This window comes from Oncorhynchus mykiss, chromosome 2 (assembly GCF_057628025.1).
Source record: "Oncorhynchus mykiss isolate SJ-2025 chromosome 2, ASM5762802v1, whole genome shotgun sequence".
Taxonomy (NCBI): domain Eukaryota; kingdom Metazoa; phylum Chordata; class Actinopteri; order Salmoniformes; family Salmonidae; genus Oncorhynchus; species Oncorhynchus mykiss.
In genome coordinates, this window is record NC_143023.1 from 19,675,001 (window position 1) to 19,694,084 (window position 19,084).

Sequence of the window (19,084 nt, forward strand, 5' to 3'; positions counted from 1 at the left end):
AAGACAAGTGGTAAAGAGAGAGGAAAATGTGCAGGCAGAAGTAGACATGGTGAAAGAAAAGACTGCTTGTTGAGGGAGATATGAAGAGTACAATGTCGATTTTTCTTTTGAGTGACAGACGGTGAGAGAGACTGATAGAAGCTGCAGTCTGACCTCAATGTTGCCTCCCACTCTGGCCAACAGGGGGGGCAGTGGTTTGTCCCTTTCGTTCCTCAGCCCCTTGCGGCTTGGCCTGCGGGTGTTGGCTGGTTGGATGGAGAAACACAGGTCATGTCATGTTAGTCTCACACACACACTTTAGTCGTGGCCAAATGTTTTGAGAATGACACAAATATAAATTTTTACAAAGTCTGCTGCCTCAGTGTTTTTAGTTAGATATTTTTGTCAAATGTTATTATGGAATACTGAAGTATAATTACAAGCATTTCATACGTGTCAAAGGCTTTTATTGACAATTACATGAAGTTGATGCAAAGAGTCAATATTTGCAGTGTTGAACCTTCTTTTTCAAGACCTCTGCAATCTGCCCTGGCATGTTGTCAATTAACTTCTGGGCCCCATCCTGACTGGTGGCAGCCCATTCTTGCATAATCAATGCTTGGAGTTTGTCAGAATTTGTGGGTTTTTGTTTGTCCACCCACCTCTTGAGGATTGACCACAAGTTCTCAATGGGATTAAGGTCTGGGGAGTTTCCTGGCCATGGACCCAAAATGTTGATGTTTTGTTCCCCGAGCCACTTAGTTATCACTTTTGCCTTATGGCAAGGTGCTCCATCATGCTGGAAAAGGCATTGCTCATCACCAAACTGTTCCTGGGCGGTTGTGAGAAGTTGCTCTCAGAGGATGTGTTGGTACCATTCTTTATTCATGGCTGTGTTCTTAGGCAAAATTGTGATTGAGCCCACTCCCTTGGCAGAGAAGCAACCCCACACATGAAATGTCTCAGGATGCTTTACTGTTGTCATGACACAGGACTGATGGTAGAGCTCACCTTGTCTTCTCCGTACTAGCTTTTTTCCGGATGCCCCAAACAATCGGAAAGGGGATTCATCAGAGAAAATGACTTTACCCGTCTGTCCCTGATGTTTGTCCTGGAGAGAAGTGGCTTCTTTGCTGGCCTTCTTGACACCAGGCCATCCTCCAAAGGTCTTCGCTTCACTGTGCGTGCAGATGCACACACACCTGCCTGCTGCCATTCCTGAGCAAGCTCTGTACTGGTGGTGCCCCGGTCCCGCAGCTGAATCAACTTTAGGAGACGGTCCTGGCGCTTGCTGGACTTTCTTGGGCGCCCTGAAGCCTTCTTCACAACAATTGAACCGCTCTCCTTGAAGTTCTTGATGATCCAATAAATAGTTGATTTAGATCCAATCTTACTGGCAGCAATATCCTTGCCCATGAAGCCCTTTCTGTGCAAAGCAATGATGACGGCACATGTTTCCTTGCAGGTAACCATGGTTGACAGAGGAAGAACAATGATTCCAAGCACCACCTTCCTTTTGAAGCTTCCAGTCTGTTATTCGAATTCAATCAGCATGACAGAGTGATCTCCAGCCTTGTCCTCGTCAACACTCAGACCTGTGTTAACGAGAGAATCACTGACATGATGTCAGCTGGTCCTTTTGTGGCAGGGCTGAAATACTTATTTTCCACCATAATTTGCAAATAAATTAATTAAAAATCCTACAATGTGATTTTCTGGATTTTTTTTCTCATTTTGTCTGTCATAGTTGAAGTGTACCTATGATGAAAATTACAGGCCTCTCTTTTTAAAAGTGGGAGAACTTGCACAATTGGTGGCTGACTAAATACTTTTTTGCCCCACTGTATGTCCTGGATGATTTTTGTGTGAATTTCATCAATGGAAATGAAAAGGTATTCTACACCAGACTTTTTACCTGCTTCCCTTCCATTTCAAAACACTTGTAGTTTAACCAAATGTCATGTTGACCACAATCATATATTAACTTAACAATGATTGGATATCCATAAACTCAAAGAATGGATGTCATCACAAGTACATTCAACTGTTTCTTCAAATTTTATGTATGAGCACCACACTATAAACCTCAAAATAAGAATTTGAACAGATCCTGAAAAAGAACATGGATGATTCACTGTACAGAATTGATATATTCTGACCATGTTGCTGCCCTGTCTTACAAGTCGATGCAGGAGTTAGTCTGTTTCTGTATAATCTGTAGGGGCCGTTTGAAAGACGTTAGCATGGGACACAGCTTCGTAACACTCCAGGTAGAACTGACCTTAACCACAGATCTATAATCAGATTATTCTATCCCCAATCCTAAATGAACCATTAGGGGGATGAACAAATATCTAACCCTGTATCAGTAGTTGGGGCTTACCGGCCCTTCTAACTTCCGTCGGCCATTAAGTATTCGTTTGTGCTTCTGCTTACTTAGACTTGTAGTGTGGAATAGTTTCGTACTATTATAATTTAATTGGCCTGATATAACTGGCTAACAGAATCAGTTGCTCTCTCTCGCGCTCATTCTCACACACAAATGATTACACTCTTTCACTTTCTGTCATTTGCAGGAAAACACACAAGCAAACACTAATTCGAACTGGCACATACAGAGATTAATTTATTTGCAGACACAAACACACACTCATTCAGTGCATTTGGAAATGTTACCATTAATTTTTGTTGCAAAGCATTATCATCATTTTGTGGAAACGTCATTTTGCAACAGTACCTCTTCAACCTCAGGAGGATGAAAAAATGTGGCTTTTCACCGAAAACCCCCACAGTTGACAGTGCATGCCAGAGCAAAAACCAAGACATGAGGTCGAAGGAATTGTCCGTAGAGCTCCGAGACAGGATTGTGTCGAGCCACAGATCTGGGGAAGAATACCAAAACATTTCTGCAGCATTGAAGGTCCCCAAGAACACAGTGGCCTCCATCATTCTTAAATTGAAGAAGTTTGGAAGCACCAAGACTCTTCCTAGAGCTGGCCGCCCGGCCAAACTGAGCAAGAACCCGATGGTCACTCTGACAGATCTCCAGAGTTCCTCTGTGGAGATAGGAGAACCTTTCAGAAGGTCAACCATATATCTGCAGCACTCCACCTATTTATTGCCTTACCTCCTCACGCCATTAGCACACACTGTATATAGACTTTATTTTTCTCTATTGTGTTATTGACTGTAAACGTGTTTATTCCACGTGTAACTCTGTGTTGTTGTATGTGTCGAACTGCTTTGCTTTATCTTGGCCAGGTCGCAGTTGTAAATGAGAACTTGTTCTCAACTAGCCTACCTGGTTAAATAAAGTAAATATATAAAAAATAAATAAAAAATTAGGCAGACCAAGATTCTCTGGTCTGATGAAACCAAGATTAAACTCTTTGGCCTGAATGCCAAGCGTCACATCTGGAAGAAACCAGGTCCGCTCATCATCTGGCTAATACCATCCCTACGGTAAAGCATGGTGGTGCAACATCATGTCGTGGGGATGTTTGTCAGCGGCAGGGACTGAGAGACTAGTCAGGATCGAGGGAAAGATCAACAGAGCAAAGGACAGAGATCCTTGATGAAAACCTGCTCCAGAGCACTCAGGACCCCAGACCTTCCAACAGGACAACAACACGAAGCACACAGCCAAGACAATGCAGGAGTGGCTTCAGGACAAGTCTCTGAATGTCCTTGAGTGGCACCGCCAGAGTCCAGACATGAACCTGATCAAACATCTCTGGAGAGACCTGAAAATAGCTGAGCAGCGATACTCCCCATCCAACCTGACAGAGCTTGAGAGGATCTGCAGAGAAGAATGGGAGAAACTCCCCAAATACAGGTGCGCCAAACCTGGAGCGTCATCGAGGCTGTAATCGCTGCCAAAGGTGCTTCAACAAAGTACTGAGCAAAGGTTTGAATACTTATGTAAATGTGATATTTCAGTTTTTTTTTATTTCATAAATAATTCTGCAAAAATTTCTAAAAAACTGTTTTTGCTTTGTCAATATGGGTTATTGTGTGTAGATTGATGAGGGGGGGAAACAATTTTAATCCATTTTAGAATAAGGCTGTAAGGTAACAAAATGTGAAGGGGTCTGAATACTTTCCAAATCCAAATCATCTCCAATCAAGTTGTAAAAACATCTCAAGGATGATCAATGGAAACAGGATGCACCTGAGCTCAATTTTGAGTCTCATAGCAAAGGGTCTGAATACTTATGTAAATAATGTATTTCTGCAAAAATGTTGTTTTTTAAAAAACTGTTTTAAATTTGTCATTATGGGGTATTGAGTGTAGATTGATGAGCAAAATTTTTTATTTAATCCATTTTAGAATTAGGCTGTAACATAACAAATGTTGGAAAAGGTGAAGGGGTCTGAATACTTTCCGAATGCAATGTATTCAATTTGAATTCATGACAATAGTGTTTGTTACCTTCTGATCGCTCATCAAAGTCCTCATCTCCCTCCTCTGAGGCCACAGAGTAATCTGAGTTGTTGTCAGACTGATCCTCCTGCCAATCTGCTTATAGAATGGAGAGAGAGGTACGGTGAAGAGACAGGATTAGCCAATCAGAGTTTTAGGACACAGACCACTCTGTTTTCAGGGGAGAAGGAAGAAAGAGTGAACAACAGATACAATCACAGACATATATTCACTTCAACCAACTTCACAAGAGAACTAAACTTGTCAATACCAAAGTCATTAACACGGTTGGGGTCACTTTATTGTCAATGGGAAATTGTCAAACATGAATTGAATTTCAATTCACTTCCTGAATTGGAATTGACCCCAATCTTGTTAGAGACAGATAGGAGAGAGTACTGAGACAGTAGGAAGGAAACATCATGCCCCCCATGCTTAATCCTAGAATATTACTAGAAACACCTCAAAAACACAGAGGACAGAGATGGGACATAGACAAACATGTAGTACGAACACAAACCATTAACACACACACACACACACTCCAATATAACACAAAATATACACACTCTTATCCCACACACCCTACCTACCACACACATAAACACACGTCTACATCCACACACACACACACACACACGCTCCAATATAACACAAAATATACACACTCTTATCCCACACACCCTACCTACCACACACATAAACACACGTCCACATCCACACACACAGAGTAGGTAAAAAAGGTTGCATTGTGCAGCGCTGTTCTGTACCCCGTCTACTACCTCGTTCCTCCTGAGAGCCGTCGTTGTAGTTCACAGGCTTGCGGGTCCTCTTGCCCTTTCCCAGGTTACGGGCCAGGTCCTCCTGCTGCTGCTCATAGTGGTGTCTCAGCAGTTTCTCCCAGTAGTCTGGGTCTACTGACTCCTCCTGTTTAATCACCTCACGCTGCACCTCCTCCTCCTGGACACACACACACAGGTTAGCAATGATGGAAGAACTCGTATACTAACACACCCACACAGCTTAGCCTAGATGGAAGAACTCGTATACTAACACACACACACACACACACACACACACACACACACACACACACACACACACACACACACACACACACACACACACACACACACACACACACAGGTTAGCCTAGATGGAAGAACTCGGATACTAACACACCCACACAGGTTAGCAATGATGGAAGAACTCATATACTAACTAACACACACACACAGGTTAGCCTAGATGGAAGAACTCGTATACTAACACACCCACGAAGGTTAGCAATGATGGAAGAACTCATATACTAACTAACACACACACACAGGTTAGCAATGATGGAAGAACTCGTATACTAACACACCCACGAAGGTTAGCAATGATGGAAGAACTCGTATACTAACTAACACACACACACAGCTTAGCCTAGATGGAAGAACTCGTATACTAACACACCCACGAAGGTTAGCAATGATGGAAGAACACGTATACTAACACACCCACGAAGGTTAGCAATGATGGAAGAACTTGTATACTAACACACCCACACAGGTTAGCAATGATGGAAGAACTCGTATACTACCCACAGGTTAGCAATGATGGAAGAACTCGTATGCTAACACACAGGTTAGCAATGATGGAAGAACTCGTATACTAACACATCCACACAGGTTAGCAATGATGGAAGAACTCGGATACTAACACACCCACGAAGGTTAGCAATGATGGAAGAACTCATATACTAACACACACACAGGTTAGCAATGATGGAAGAACTCATATACTAACACACACACACAGGTTAGCAATGATGGAAGAACTCATATACTAACACACCCACAGGTTAGCAATGATGGAAAAACTCATATACTAACACACACACAGGTTAGCAATGATGGAAGAACTCATATACTAACACACCCACAGGTTAGCAATGATGGAAAAACTCATATACTAACACACACACACAGGTTAGCAATGATGGAAGAACTTGTACACACACACACACACACACACACACACACACACACGATGGAAGAACTTGTACACAAACACATTCAAGTGTAATAACACAGACTCAGAAGTATGGTCATCTCTCCTGTTCATCACCTTCCACAGTATCTCTCTCACACAGACACACACACACACACACACACACACACACACACACACACACACACACACACACACACACCTCCTCCTCCTCGTCCTTGACGACGTATTGGGCCACTTTGAAGGAGCTGAGGTACTCGTTCATGCTCTGGATCTCTGTGTCCTCAGTGGACTCTGACTCCTGGTTCCTGTCCAGCAGTCTGTCTATGGCCTTGTCATCATAATGGATGACCTGGCTGTCATCCTCCTTGTTGTCCCCTGAGACGGAAAGTCACAAGGAAAGAGAGTGGCATACAATGAAAAAGTGTGTAAGAAAGACTGGAGAGGCCACACACCTAGTTTCCAGGTTGTTAGTTTGAAGGAAAACCAGCGGGCATTACGGCCCCCGACAACGGGAATGACTACCTGTTTGGAGTGGACTGACCTAGTTATGGTTATTAGTTAATGACTCACCCTCTCCCAGCTCGTCCTTGAACAGCTCCTCTGTTCCAAACTTGAGGATGTCATCCAGCTCCTGTTTAGACATGGAACCTGTCTTACTGCCCAGCCCAGGACGCACCACCAGGTGGGTCAACATCATCTTTTTCTTAGCCACCTGGAGGAGAGGATGAGAGGAGAATTAGTGTCTGTCTTTTACCTACCACTCTGTATGAGTCTGGTAGGCCTTGGTATACTGGGTTTACCTGAGTGATCCGCTCTTCCACAGACGCCTTGGTAACGAAGCGATAGATCATAACCTTCTTATTCTGACCAATCCTGTGAGCTCTGCTGAATGCCTGAGAGAGAGGGGAAGAGATTGGAAGAGGAGAGGTGAGCAGGAGGTGTGCTTCAAGTGTGTGTGTGTGTGTGTGTGTGTGTGTGTGTGTGTGTGTACCTGGATGTCATTGTGGGGGTTCCAGTCGGAGTCGTAGATGACGACGGTATCGGCGGTTGCCAGATTGATGCCCAAACCTCCCGCTCTGGTAGAGAGCAGGAAGGCAAACTGAGGGGCGCCAGGAGCTGAGGAGAGAGAGAGAGAGAGAGGAGAAGGGAGAGAGAGAGAGAGGAGAAGGGAGAGAGAGAGAGAGGAGAAGGGAGAGAAAGAGAGAGGAGAAGGGAGAGAGAGAGAGAGGAGAAGGGAGAGAAAGAGAGAGGAGAAGGGAGAGAGAGAGAGAGAGGAGAAGGGAGAGAGAGAGAGAGAGGAGAAGGGAGAGAGAGAGAGAGAGAGAAGGGAGAGAGAGAGGGGAGAAGGGAGAGAGAGAGAGAGGAGAAGGGAGAGAGAGAGAGGAGAAGGGAGAGAGAGAGAGAGGAGAAGGGAGAGAGAGAGAGAGAGGAGAAGGGAGAGAGAGAGAGAGAGAGAAGGGAGAGAGAGAGAGAGGAGAAGGGAGACAAAGAGGGAGGGAGGGGACAAAAGACAAATAGATACTTCCATTTCATATTTTTTCCCAGTACTGTTCCAATTGTGCTGTCGTTAGTGTATCCATGAACCCATGTGTGTGTGTCTCACCGTTGAAGCGGTCGATGGCCTCCTGTCTCATGCCCCCCGTTACACCTCCATCAATCCTCTCGTACTTATAACCCTCGTTCTCCAGGAAGTCCTCCAGCAGGTCCAACATCTTAGTCATCTACCAGGAGACAGAGACAGAGACAGTTAGTGTGTGTGTGTGTGTGTGTGTGTGTGTGTGTGTGTGTGTGTGTGTGTGCGTGCGTACCTGAGAGAAGACGAGCACCCTATGTCCTCCCTCCTTGAGTTTAACCATCATCTTTTGCAGCAGAGTCAGTTTCCCAGAAGCCCTTGTGAGAGCACTGCCCTCGTACATTCCGTTTGGAATCTTTGGCGCCTCCTGCAGGAGATCAATCAATCAAACATCAGTCCTTTACTTAATTAAAGCTCATCATCAAGCAGACTGCATCCAGATCAAAAGCATCTTAACACATTCTGTTTAGTCTGTTAGGTTAAGTTTTGGAAATATAACAAACAAAATCATATACATTCAATACAATATTTACTCGTATACAAACACAGAGATTGATGCCCTCCTTCAAGCACCGAATCAATGGTATGGCCCATGTCTCAGAGAATGGGTTGAGATCGTACCATTGCGGCTCCGGGAAAGAGGTAGGGGTGGTTGCAACACTTCTTGAGGTCCATGACCACGTTGAGCAGGGACACTTGGTTTCCTCCTCCGCGGGTGTTCAGGGCGTCAAAGTTACGCGTCAAGATGAACTTGTAGTACTTCCTGCATCACACAATTAAATTAATACCCGAAAACAAGAAATAGAAGCCAACATGAGACTTCTGCAACACTACAATACTGACATTCAATCCTCTATTTCCTTATTCCCTATACTTCTCCGCTCATTAGCATGTGCTAGCACTGATTGTACTGCACTGTTGAGGGAGATAGCAAGTAAGCATTTCGCGTGACGAATCCAATTTGATTTGATTGCTAGCACCATCCTCCCCACCCACCCTCCCTTTCTCATCACTTACTTCTGCATGGGGCTGAGCTCCACTCGTAGGATGAGCTCTGTCTTGGAGGGCATGTGTTTGAAGACGTCGGCCTTCAGTCTCCTGAGCATGTGTGGTCCCAGCATGTCATGCAACTTCTTGATCTGGTCTTCTTTGGCGATGTCAGCAAACTCTTCCAGGAACCCCTCTAGGTTACTGCAGAGCAGAGAGGGAGAGAAAGAGGGTGGGGGGGGGCTTTTGTTATTGTTTTGGTTACTGGATTTGTTCAAAAAGAAACATCAGGACTACAAAACACCCACAGTAGTGTAGGCATACTGACTTGAATCTCACTGGGGTGAGGAAGTTGAGCAGGTGGAAGAGTTCCTCCAGGTTGTTCTGTAGAGGTGTACCAGTCAGCAGCAGCTTGTGCTGGAGAGGGTAGTTATTCAGAATCCTAAAGAACTACGCAGAGAGAGAGATAGAGACAGCGTTTTATACTTCCGCTGTCCTCTTCACAAAACAGGGTGATCTCTCATCTTTGACAGGTTATAACCATAACTATACTAATAAACGCTGTATTTAGTATGCAAGGATATGTCATATTATAATGGTTATGGTACTGGTTATAAAAATAATGGTTATGGTACTGGTTATTGACTATAATGGTCATGGTACTGGTTATGACTATAATGGTTATGGTACTGGTTATTGACTATAATGGTTATGGTACTGGTTATTGACTATAATGGTTATGGTACTGGTTATTGACTATAATGGTTATGGTACTGGTTATGGTACTGGTTATGACTATAATGGTTATGGTACTGGTTATGACTATAATGGTCATGGTACTGGTTATGACTATAATGGTTATGGTACTGGTTATGACATTAATGGTTATGGTACTGGTTATGACTATAATGGTCATGGTACTGGTTATGACTATAATGGTTATGGTACTGGTTATGACTATAATGGTCATGGTACTGGTTATTGACTATAATGGTTATGGTACTGGTTATTGACTATAATGGTTATGGTACTGGTTATTGACTATAATGGTTATGGTACTGGTTATTGACTATAATGGTTATGGTACTGGTTATGACTATAATGGTTATGGTACTGGTTATTGACTATAATGGTTATGGTACTGGTTATGACTATAATGGTCATGGTACTGGTTATTGACTATAATGGTTATGGTACTGGTTATGACTATAATGGTTATGGTACTGGTTATGACTATAATGGTCATGGTACTGGTTATTGACTATAATGGTTATGGTACTGGTTATGACTATAATGGTTATGGTACTGGTTATTGACTATAATGGTTATGGTACTGGTTATGACTATAATGGTTATGGTACTGGTTATTGACTATAATGGTTATGGTACTGGTTATGACTATAATGGTCATGGTACTGGTTATTGACTATAATGGTTATGGTACTGGTTATGACTATAATGGTTATGGTACTGGTTATGACTATAATGGTCATGGTACTGGTTATGACTAGAATGGTTATGGTACTGGTTATTGACTATAATGGTCATGGTACTGGTTATTGACTATAATGGTCATGGTACTGGTTATGACTATAATGGTCATGGTACTGGCTATTGACTATAATGGTTATGGTACTGGTTATGACTATAATGGTTATGGTACTGGTTATGACTATAATGGTCATGGTACTGGTTATTGAATATAATGGTTATGGTACTGGTTATGAATATAATGGTCATGGTACTGGTTATGAATATAATGGTTACGGTACTGGTTATTGACTATAATGGTTATGGTACTGGTTATGACTATAATGGTCATGGTACTGGTTATTGAATATAATGGTTATGGTACTGGTTATGACTATAGTGGTTATGGTACTGGTTATGTCTCTAATGGTTATGGTACTGGTTATGACTATAATGGTTATGGTACTGGTTATGACTATAATGGTCATGGTACTGGTTATTGACTATAATGGTTATGGTACTGGTTATGAATATAATGGTCATGGTACTGGTTATGACTGTAATGGTTATGGTACTGGTTATGACTATAATGGTCATGGTACTGGTTATTGACTATAATGGTTATGGTACTGGTTATGACTATAATGGTCATGGTACTGGTTATTGAATATAATGGTTATGGTACTGGTTATGACTATAGTGGTTATGGTACTGGTTATGTCTCTAATGGTTATGGTACTGGTTATGACTATAATGGTTATGGTACTGGTTATGACTATAATGGTCATGGTACTGGTTATTGACTATAATGGTTATGGTACTGGTTATGAATATAATGGTCATGGTACTGGTTATGAATATAATGGTTATGGTACTGGTTATTAACTATAATGGTTATGGTACTGGTTATGACTATAATGGTCATGGTACTGGTTATTGAATATAATGGTTATGGTACTGGTTATGACTATAATGGTTATGGTACTGGTTATGGTACTGGTTATGACTATAATGGTCATGGTACTGGTTATTGACTATAATGGTTATGGTACTGGTTATGACTATAATGGTTATGGTACTGGTTATGACTATAATGGTCATGGTACTGGTTATTGAATATAATGGTTATGGTACTGGTTATGACTATAGTGGTTATGGTACTGGTTATGTCTCTAATGGTTATGGTACTGGTTATGACTATAATGGTTATGGTACTGGTTATGACTATAATGGTCATGGTACTGGTTATTGACTATAATGGTTATGGTACTGGTTATGAATATAATGGTCATGGTACTGGTTATGACTATAATGGTTATGGTACTGGTTATGACTATAATGGTCATGGTACTGGTTATTGACTATAATGGTTATGGTACTGGTTATGACTATAATGGTCATGGTACTGGTTATTGAATATAATGGTTATGGTACTGGTTATGACTATAGTGGTTATGGTACTGGTTATGTCTCTAATGGTTATGGTACTGGTTATGACTATAATGGTCATGGTACTGGTTATATCTATAATGGTTATGGTACTGGTTATGTCTCTAATGGTTATGGTACTGGTTATGACTATAATGGTCATGGTACTGGTTATATCTATAATGGTTATGGTACTGGTTATGACTATAATGGTTATGGTACTGGTTATTGACTATAATGGTTATGGTACTGGTTATTGACTATAATGGTTATGGTACTGGTTATTGAATATAATGGTTATGGTACTGGTTATTGAATATAATGGTCATGGTACTGGTTATGACTATAATGGTCATGGTACTGGTTATTGACTATAATGGTTATGGTACTGGTTATGACTATAATGGTTATGGTACTGGATATGACTATAATGGTCATGGTACTGGTTATTGAATATAATGGTTATGGTACTGGTTATGACTATAATGGTTATGGTACTGGTTATGTCTCTAATGGTTATGGTACTGGTTATGACTATAATGGTTATGGTACTGGTTATGAATATAATGGTTATGGTACTGGTTATGACTACAATGGTCATGGTACTGGTTATGAATATAATGGTTATGGTACTGGTTATGACTATAATGGTTATGGTACTGGTTATGACTATAATGGTCATGGTACTGGTTATTGAATATAATGGTTATGGTACTATTTATGACTATAATGGTTATGGTACTGGTTATGTCTCTAATGGTTATGGTACTGGTTATGACTATAATGGTTATGGTACTGGTTATTGACTATAATGGTTATGGTACTGGTTATGACTATAATGGTTATGGTACTGGTTATTGACTATAATGGTTATGGTACTGGTTATTGACTATAATGGTTATGGTACTGGTTATTGACTATAATGGTTATGGTACTGGTTATTGACTATAATGGTTATGGTACTGGTTATTGACTATAATGGTTATGGTACTGGTTATTGACTATAATGGTTATGGTACTGGTTATTGACTATAATGGTCATGGTACTGGTTATGACTATAATGGTTATGGTACTGGTTATGACTATAATGGTTATGGTACTGGTTATTGACTATAATGGTTATGGTACTGGTTATGACTATAATGGTTATGGTACTGGTTATGACTATAATGGTTATGGTACTGGTTATGACTATAATGGTTATGGTACTGGTTATGACTATAATGGTTATGGTACTGGTTATGGTACTGGTTATGACTATAATGGTCATGGTACTGGTTATGTCTCTAATGGTCATGGTACTGGTTAATGAATATAATGGTTATGGTACTGGTTATGACTATAATGGTTATGGTACTGGTTATTGACTATAATGGTTATGGTACTGGTTATGGTACTGTTTATGACTATAATGGTTATGGTACTGGTTATTGACTATAATGGTTATGGTACTGGTTATGGTACTGGTTATGACTATAATGGTTATGGTACTGGTTATTGACTATAATGGTTATGGTACTGGTTATTGACTATAATGGTTATGGTACTGGTTATGGTACTGGTTATGACTATAATGGTTATGGTACTGGTTATTGACTATAATGGTTATGGTACTGGTTATTGAAAATAATGGTCATGGTACTGGTTATTGACTATAATGGTCATGGTACTGGTTAAGACTATAATGTTATGGTACTGGTTATTGAATATAATGGTTATGGTACTGGTTATTGACTATAATGGTTATGGTACTGGTTATTGACTATAATGGTTATGGTACTGGTTATTGACTATAATGGTTATGGTACTGGTTATTGACTATAATGGTTATGGTACTGGTTATGACTATAATGGTTATGGTACTGGTTATGACCATAATGGTCATGGTACTGGTTATATCTATAATGGTCATGGTACTGGTTATTGACTATAATGGTTATGGTACTGGTTATGACTATAATGGTTATGGTACTGGTTATGACTATAATGGTCATGGTACTGGTTATTGACTATAATGGTTATGGTACTGGTTATGAATATAATGGTCATGGTACTGGTTATGAATATAATGGTTATGGTACTGGTTATTAACTATAATGGTTATGGTACTGGTTATGACTATAATGGTCATGGTACTGGTTATTGAATATAATGGTTATGGTACTGGTTATGACTATAATGGTTATGGTACTGGTTATGGTACTGGTTATGACTATAATGGTCATGGTACTGGTTATTGACTATAATGGTTATGGTACTGGTTATGACTATAATGGTTATGGTACTGGTTATGACTATAATGGTCATGGTACTGGTTATTGAATATAATGGTTATGGTACTGGTTATGACTATAGTGGTTATGGTACTGGTTATGTCTCTAATGGTTATGGTACTGGTTATGACTATAATGGTTATGGTACTGGTTATGACTATAATGGTCATGGTACTGGTTATTGACTATAATGGTTATGGTACTGGTTATGAATATAATGGTCATGGTACTGGTTATGACTATAATGGTTATGGTACTGGTTATGACTATAATGGTCATGGTACTGGTTATTGACTATAATGGTTATGGTACTGGTTATGACTATAATGGTCATGGTACTGGTTATTGAATATAATGGTTATGGTACTGGTTATGACTATAGTGGTTATGGTACTGGTTATGTCTCTAATGGTTATGGTACTGGTTATGACAATAATGGTCATGGTACTGGTTATATCTATAATGGTTATGGTACTGGTTATGTCTCTAATGGTTATGGTACTGGTTATGACTATAATGGTCATGGTACTGGTTATATCTATAATGGTTATGGTACTGGTTATGACTATAATGGTTATGGTACTGGTTATTGACTATAATGGTTATGGTACTGGTTATTGACTATAATGGTCATGGTACTGGTTATTGACTATAATGGTTATGGTACTGGTTATTGAATATAATGGTTATGGTACTGGTTATTGAATATAATGGTCATGGTACTGGTTATGACTATAATGGTCATGGTACTGGTTATTGACTATAATGGTTATGGTACTGGTTATGACTATAATGGTTATGGTACTGGATATGACTATAATGGTCATGGTACTGGTTATTGAATATAATGGTTATGGTACTGGTTATGTCTCTAATGGTTATGGTACTGGTTATGGTACTGGTTATGACTATAATGGTCATGGTACTGGTTATGTCTCTAATGGTCATGGTACTGGTTAATGAATATAATGGTTATGGTACTGGTTATGACTATAATGGTTATGGTACTGGTTATTGACTATAATGGTTATGGTACTGGTTATGGTACTGGTTATGACTATAATGGTTATGGTACTGGTTATTGACTATAATGGTTATGGTACTGGTTATGGTACTGGTTATTGACTATAATGGTTATGGTACTGGTTATTGAATATAATGGTTATGGTACTGGTTATTGACTATAATGGTTATGGTACTGGTTATGGTACTGGTTATGACTATAATGGTTATGGTACTGGTTATTGACTATAATGGTTATGGTACTGGTTATTGAAAATAATGGTCATGGTACTGGTTATTGACTATAATGGTCATGGTACTGGTTATGACTATAATGGTTATGGTACTGGTTATTGACTATAATGGTTATGGTACTGGTTATTGACTATAATGGTTATGGTACTGGTTAAGACTATAATGGTTATGGTACTGGTTATTGAATATAATGGTTATGGTACTGGTTATTGACTATAATGGTTATGGTACTGGTTATTGACTATAATGGTTATGGTACTGGTTATTGACTATAATGGTTATGGTACTGGTTATTGACTATAATGGTTATGGTACTGGTTATGACTATAATGGTTATGGTACTGGTTATGACTATAATGGTCATGGTACTGGTTATATCTATAATGGTCATGGTACTGGTTATTGACTATAATGGTTATGGTACTGGTTATTGACTATAATGGTTATGGTACTGGTTATTGACTATAATGGTTATGGTACTGGTTATTGACTATAATGGTTATGGTACTGGTTATGACTATAATGGTTATGGTACTGGTTATTGACTATAATGGTTATGGTACTGGTTATTGAATATAATGGTTATGGTACTGGTTATGACTATAATGGTTATGGTACTGGTTATTGACTATAATGGTCATGGTACTGGTTATTGCCTATAATGGTTATGGTACTGGTTATTGAATATAATGGTTATGGTACTGGTTATTGACTATAATGGTTATGGTACTGGTTATGAATATAATGGTTATGGTACTGGTTATGACTATAATGGTTATGGTACTGGTTATGACTATAATGGTTATGGTACTGGTTATGACTATAATGGTTATGGTACTGGTTATGAATATAATGGTTATGGTACTGGTTATGACTATAATGGTTATGGTACTGGTTATGACTATAATGGTTATGGTACTGGTTATGACTATAATGGTTATGGTACTGGTTATTGACTATAACGGTTATGGTACTGGTTATTGACTATAATGGTTATGGTACTGGTTATTGACTATAATGGTTATGGTACTGGTTATGACTATAATGGTTATGGTACTGGTTATTGACTATAATGGTTATGGTACTGGTTATTGAATATAATGGTTATGGTACTGGTTATGACTATAATGGTTATGGTACTGGTTATTGACTATAATGGTCATGGTACTGGTTATTGCCTATAATGGTTATGGTACTGGTTATTGAATATAATGGTTATGGTACTGGTTATTGACTATAATGGTTATGGTACTGGTTATGAATATAATGGTTATGGTACTGGTTATGACTATAATGGTTATGGTACTGGTTATGACTATAATGGTTATGGTACTGGTTATGACTATAATGGTTATGGTACTGGTTATGAATATAATGGTTAAGGTACTGGTTATGACTATAATGGTTATGGTACTGGTTATGACTATAATGGTTATGGTACTGGTTATGACTATAATGGTTATGGTACTGGTTATTGACTATAATGGTTATGGTACTGGTTATGACTATAATGGTTATAGTACTGGTTATGGTACTGGTTATGACTATAATGGTCATGGTACTGGTTATTGAATATAATGGTTATGGTACTGGTTATGACTATAATGGTCATGGTACTGGTTATGACTATAATGGTTATGGTACTGGTTATGACTATAATGGTTATGGTACTGGTTATGACTATAATGGTTATGGTACTGGTTATTGAATATAATGGTTATGGTACTGGTTATGACTATAATGGTAATGGTACTGGTTATGACTATAATGGTTATGGTACTGGTTATTGACTATAATGGTTATGGTACTGGTTATGACTATAATGGTTATGATACTGGTTATGACTATAATGGTTATGGTACTGGTTATTGAATATAATGGTTATGGTACTGGTTATGACTATAATGGTCATGGTACTGGTTATGACTATAATGGTTATGGTACTGGTTATTGACTATAATGGTTATGGTACTGGTTATTGACTATAATGGTTATGGTACTGGTTATTGACTATAATGGTTATGGTACTGGTTATGGTACTGGTTATGACTATAATGGTTATGGTACTGGTTATTGAATATAATGGTTATGGTACTGGTTATTGACTATAATGGTTATTGACTATAATGGTTATGGTACTGGTTATTGACTATAATGGTCATGGTACTGGTTATGACTATAATGGTTATGGTACTGGTTATTGACTATAATGGTCATGGTACTGGTTATTGACTATAATGGTTATGGTACTGGTTATTGACTATAATGGTCATGGTACTGGTTATGACTATAATGGTTATGGTACTGGTTATTGACTATAATGGTTATGGTACTGGTTATTGACTATAATGGTTATGGTACTGGTTATTGACTATAATGGTTATGGTACTGGTTATTGACTATAATGGTTATGGTACTGGTTATGACTATAATGGTTATGGTACTGGTTATTGACTATAATGGTTATGGTACTGGTTATTGACTATAATGGTTATGGTACTGGTTATTGACTATAATGGTTATGGTACTGGTTATGACTATAATGGTTATGGTACTGGTTATGACTAATGGTTATGGTACTGATTATGACTATAATGGTTATGGTACTGGTTATTGACTATAATGGTTATGGTACTGGTTATTGACTATAATGGTTATGGTACTGGTTATGACTATAATGGTCATGGTACTGGTTATGACTATAATGGTTATGGTACTGGTTATATCTATAATGGTTATGGTATTGGTTATGACTATAATGGTCATGGTACTGGTTGTATCTATAATGGTTATGGTACTGGTTATGACTATAATGGTTATGGTACTGGTTATTGACTATAATGGTTATGGTACTGGTTATGACTATAATGGTTATAGTACTGGTTATGACTATAATGGTTATGGTACTGGTTATGACTATAATGGTTATGGTACTGGTTATGACTATAGTGGTTATGGTACTGGTTATGTCTCTAATGGTTATGGTACTGGTTATGACTATAATGGTCATGGTACTGGTTATTGAATATAATGGTTATGGTACTGGTTATGACTATAATGGTTATGGTACTGGTTATGACTATAATGGTTATGGTACTGGTTATGACTATAATGGTTATAGTACTGGTTATGGTACTGGTTATGACTATAATGGTTATGGTACTGTTTATTGAATATAATGGTTATAGTACTGGTTATGACTATAATGGTTATGGTACTGGTTATGGTACTGGTTATGACTATAATGGTCATGGTACTGGTTATGTCTCTAATGGTCATGGTACTGGTTATGACTATAATGGTTATGGTACTGGTTATGGTACTGGTTATGACTATAACGGTCATGGTACTGGTTATGACTATAATGGTCATGGTACTGGTTATGACTATAATGGTTATGGTACTGGTTATGACTATAATGGTTATGATACTGGTTATGACTATAATGGTCATGGTACTGGTTATTGACTATAATGGTCATGGTACTGGTTATGACTATAATGGTTATGGTACTGGTTATTGACTATAATGGTTATGGTACTGGTTATGACTATAATGGTTATGATACTGGTTATGACTATAATGGTCATGGTACTGGTTATGACTATAATGGTTATGGTACTGGTTATTGAATATAATGGTTATGGTACTGATTATGAATATAATGGTTATGGTACTGGTTATGTCTCTAATGT

At 38.9% G+C, this 19,084-nt stretch overlaps 1 protein-coding gene across 11 annotated transcripts in view; it reads right to left on the bottom strand.

Annotated features, from left to right (window-relative positions):
* Positions 1-19,084, bottom strand: part of LOC110537414 (ATP-dependent chromatin remodeler CHD4) — a 68,137-nt gene that overhangs the window by 12,906 nt on the left and 36,147 nt on the right. For 2 of the 11 annotated variants that reach the window (XM_090191787.1, XM_090191783.1), the window contains exons 19-30: positions 9,289-9,410; positions 8,991-9,164; positions 8,595-8,736; positions 8,209-8,340; positions 8,004-8,121; positions 7,392-7,516; positions 7,201-7,293; positions 6,971-7,112; positions 6,600-6,775; positions 5,173-5,362; positions 4,412-4,498; positions 154-245 (exon numbers count right to left, since the gene is read on the bottom strand). In XM_090191787.1, the coding sequence (XP_090047913.1) occupies positions 154-245; positions 4,412-4,498; positions 5,173-5,362; positions 6,600-6,775; positions 6,971-7,112; positions 7,201-7,293; positions 7,392-7,516; positions 8,004-8,121; positions 8,209-8,340; positions 8,595-8,736; positions 8,991-9,164; positions 9,289-9,410 (1,593 nt within the window). Of the gene's footprint in view, positions 1-153; positions 246-1,737; positions 3,036-4,411; positions 4,502-5,172; positions 5,363-6,599; positions 6,776-6,970; positions 7,113-7,200; positions 7,294-7,391; positions 7,517-8,003; positions 8,122-8,208; positions 8,341-8,594; positions 8,737-8,990; positions 9,165-9,288; positions 9,411-19,084 lie in introns of those variants that run through there. The other 9 variants (XM_090191812.1, XM_090191805.1, XM_090191796.1 and 6 more) reach the window with 5 other exon arrangements.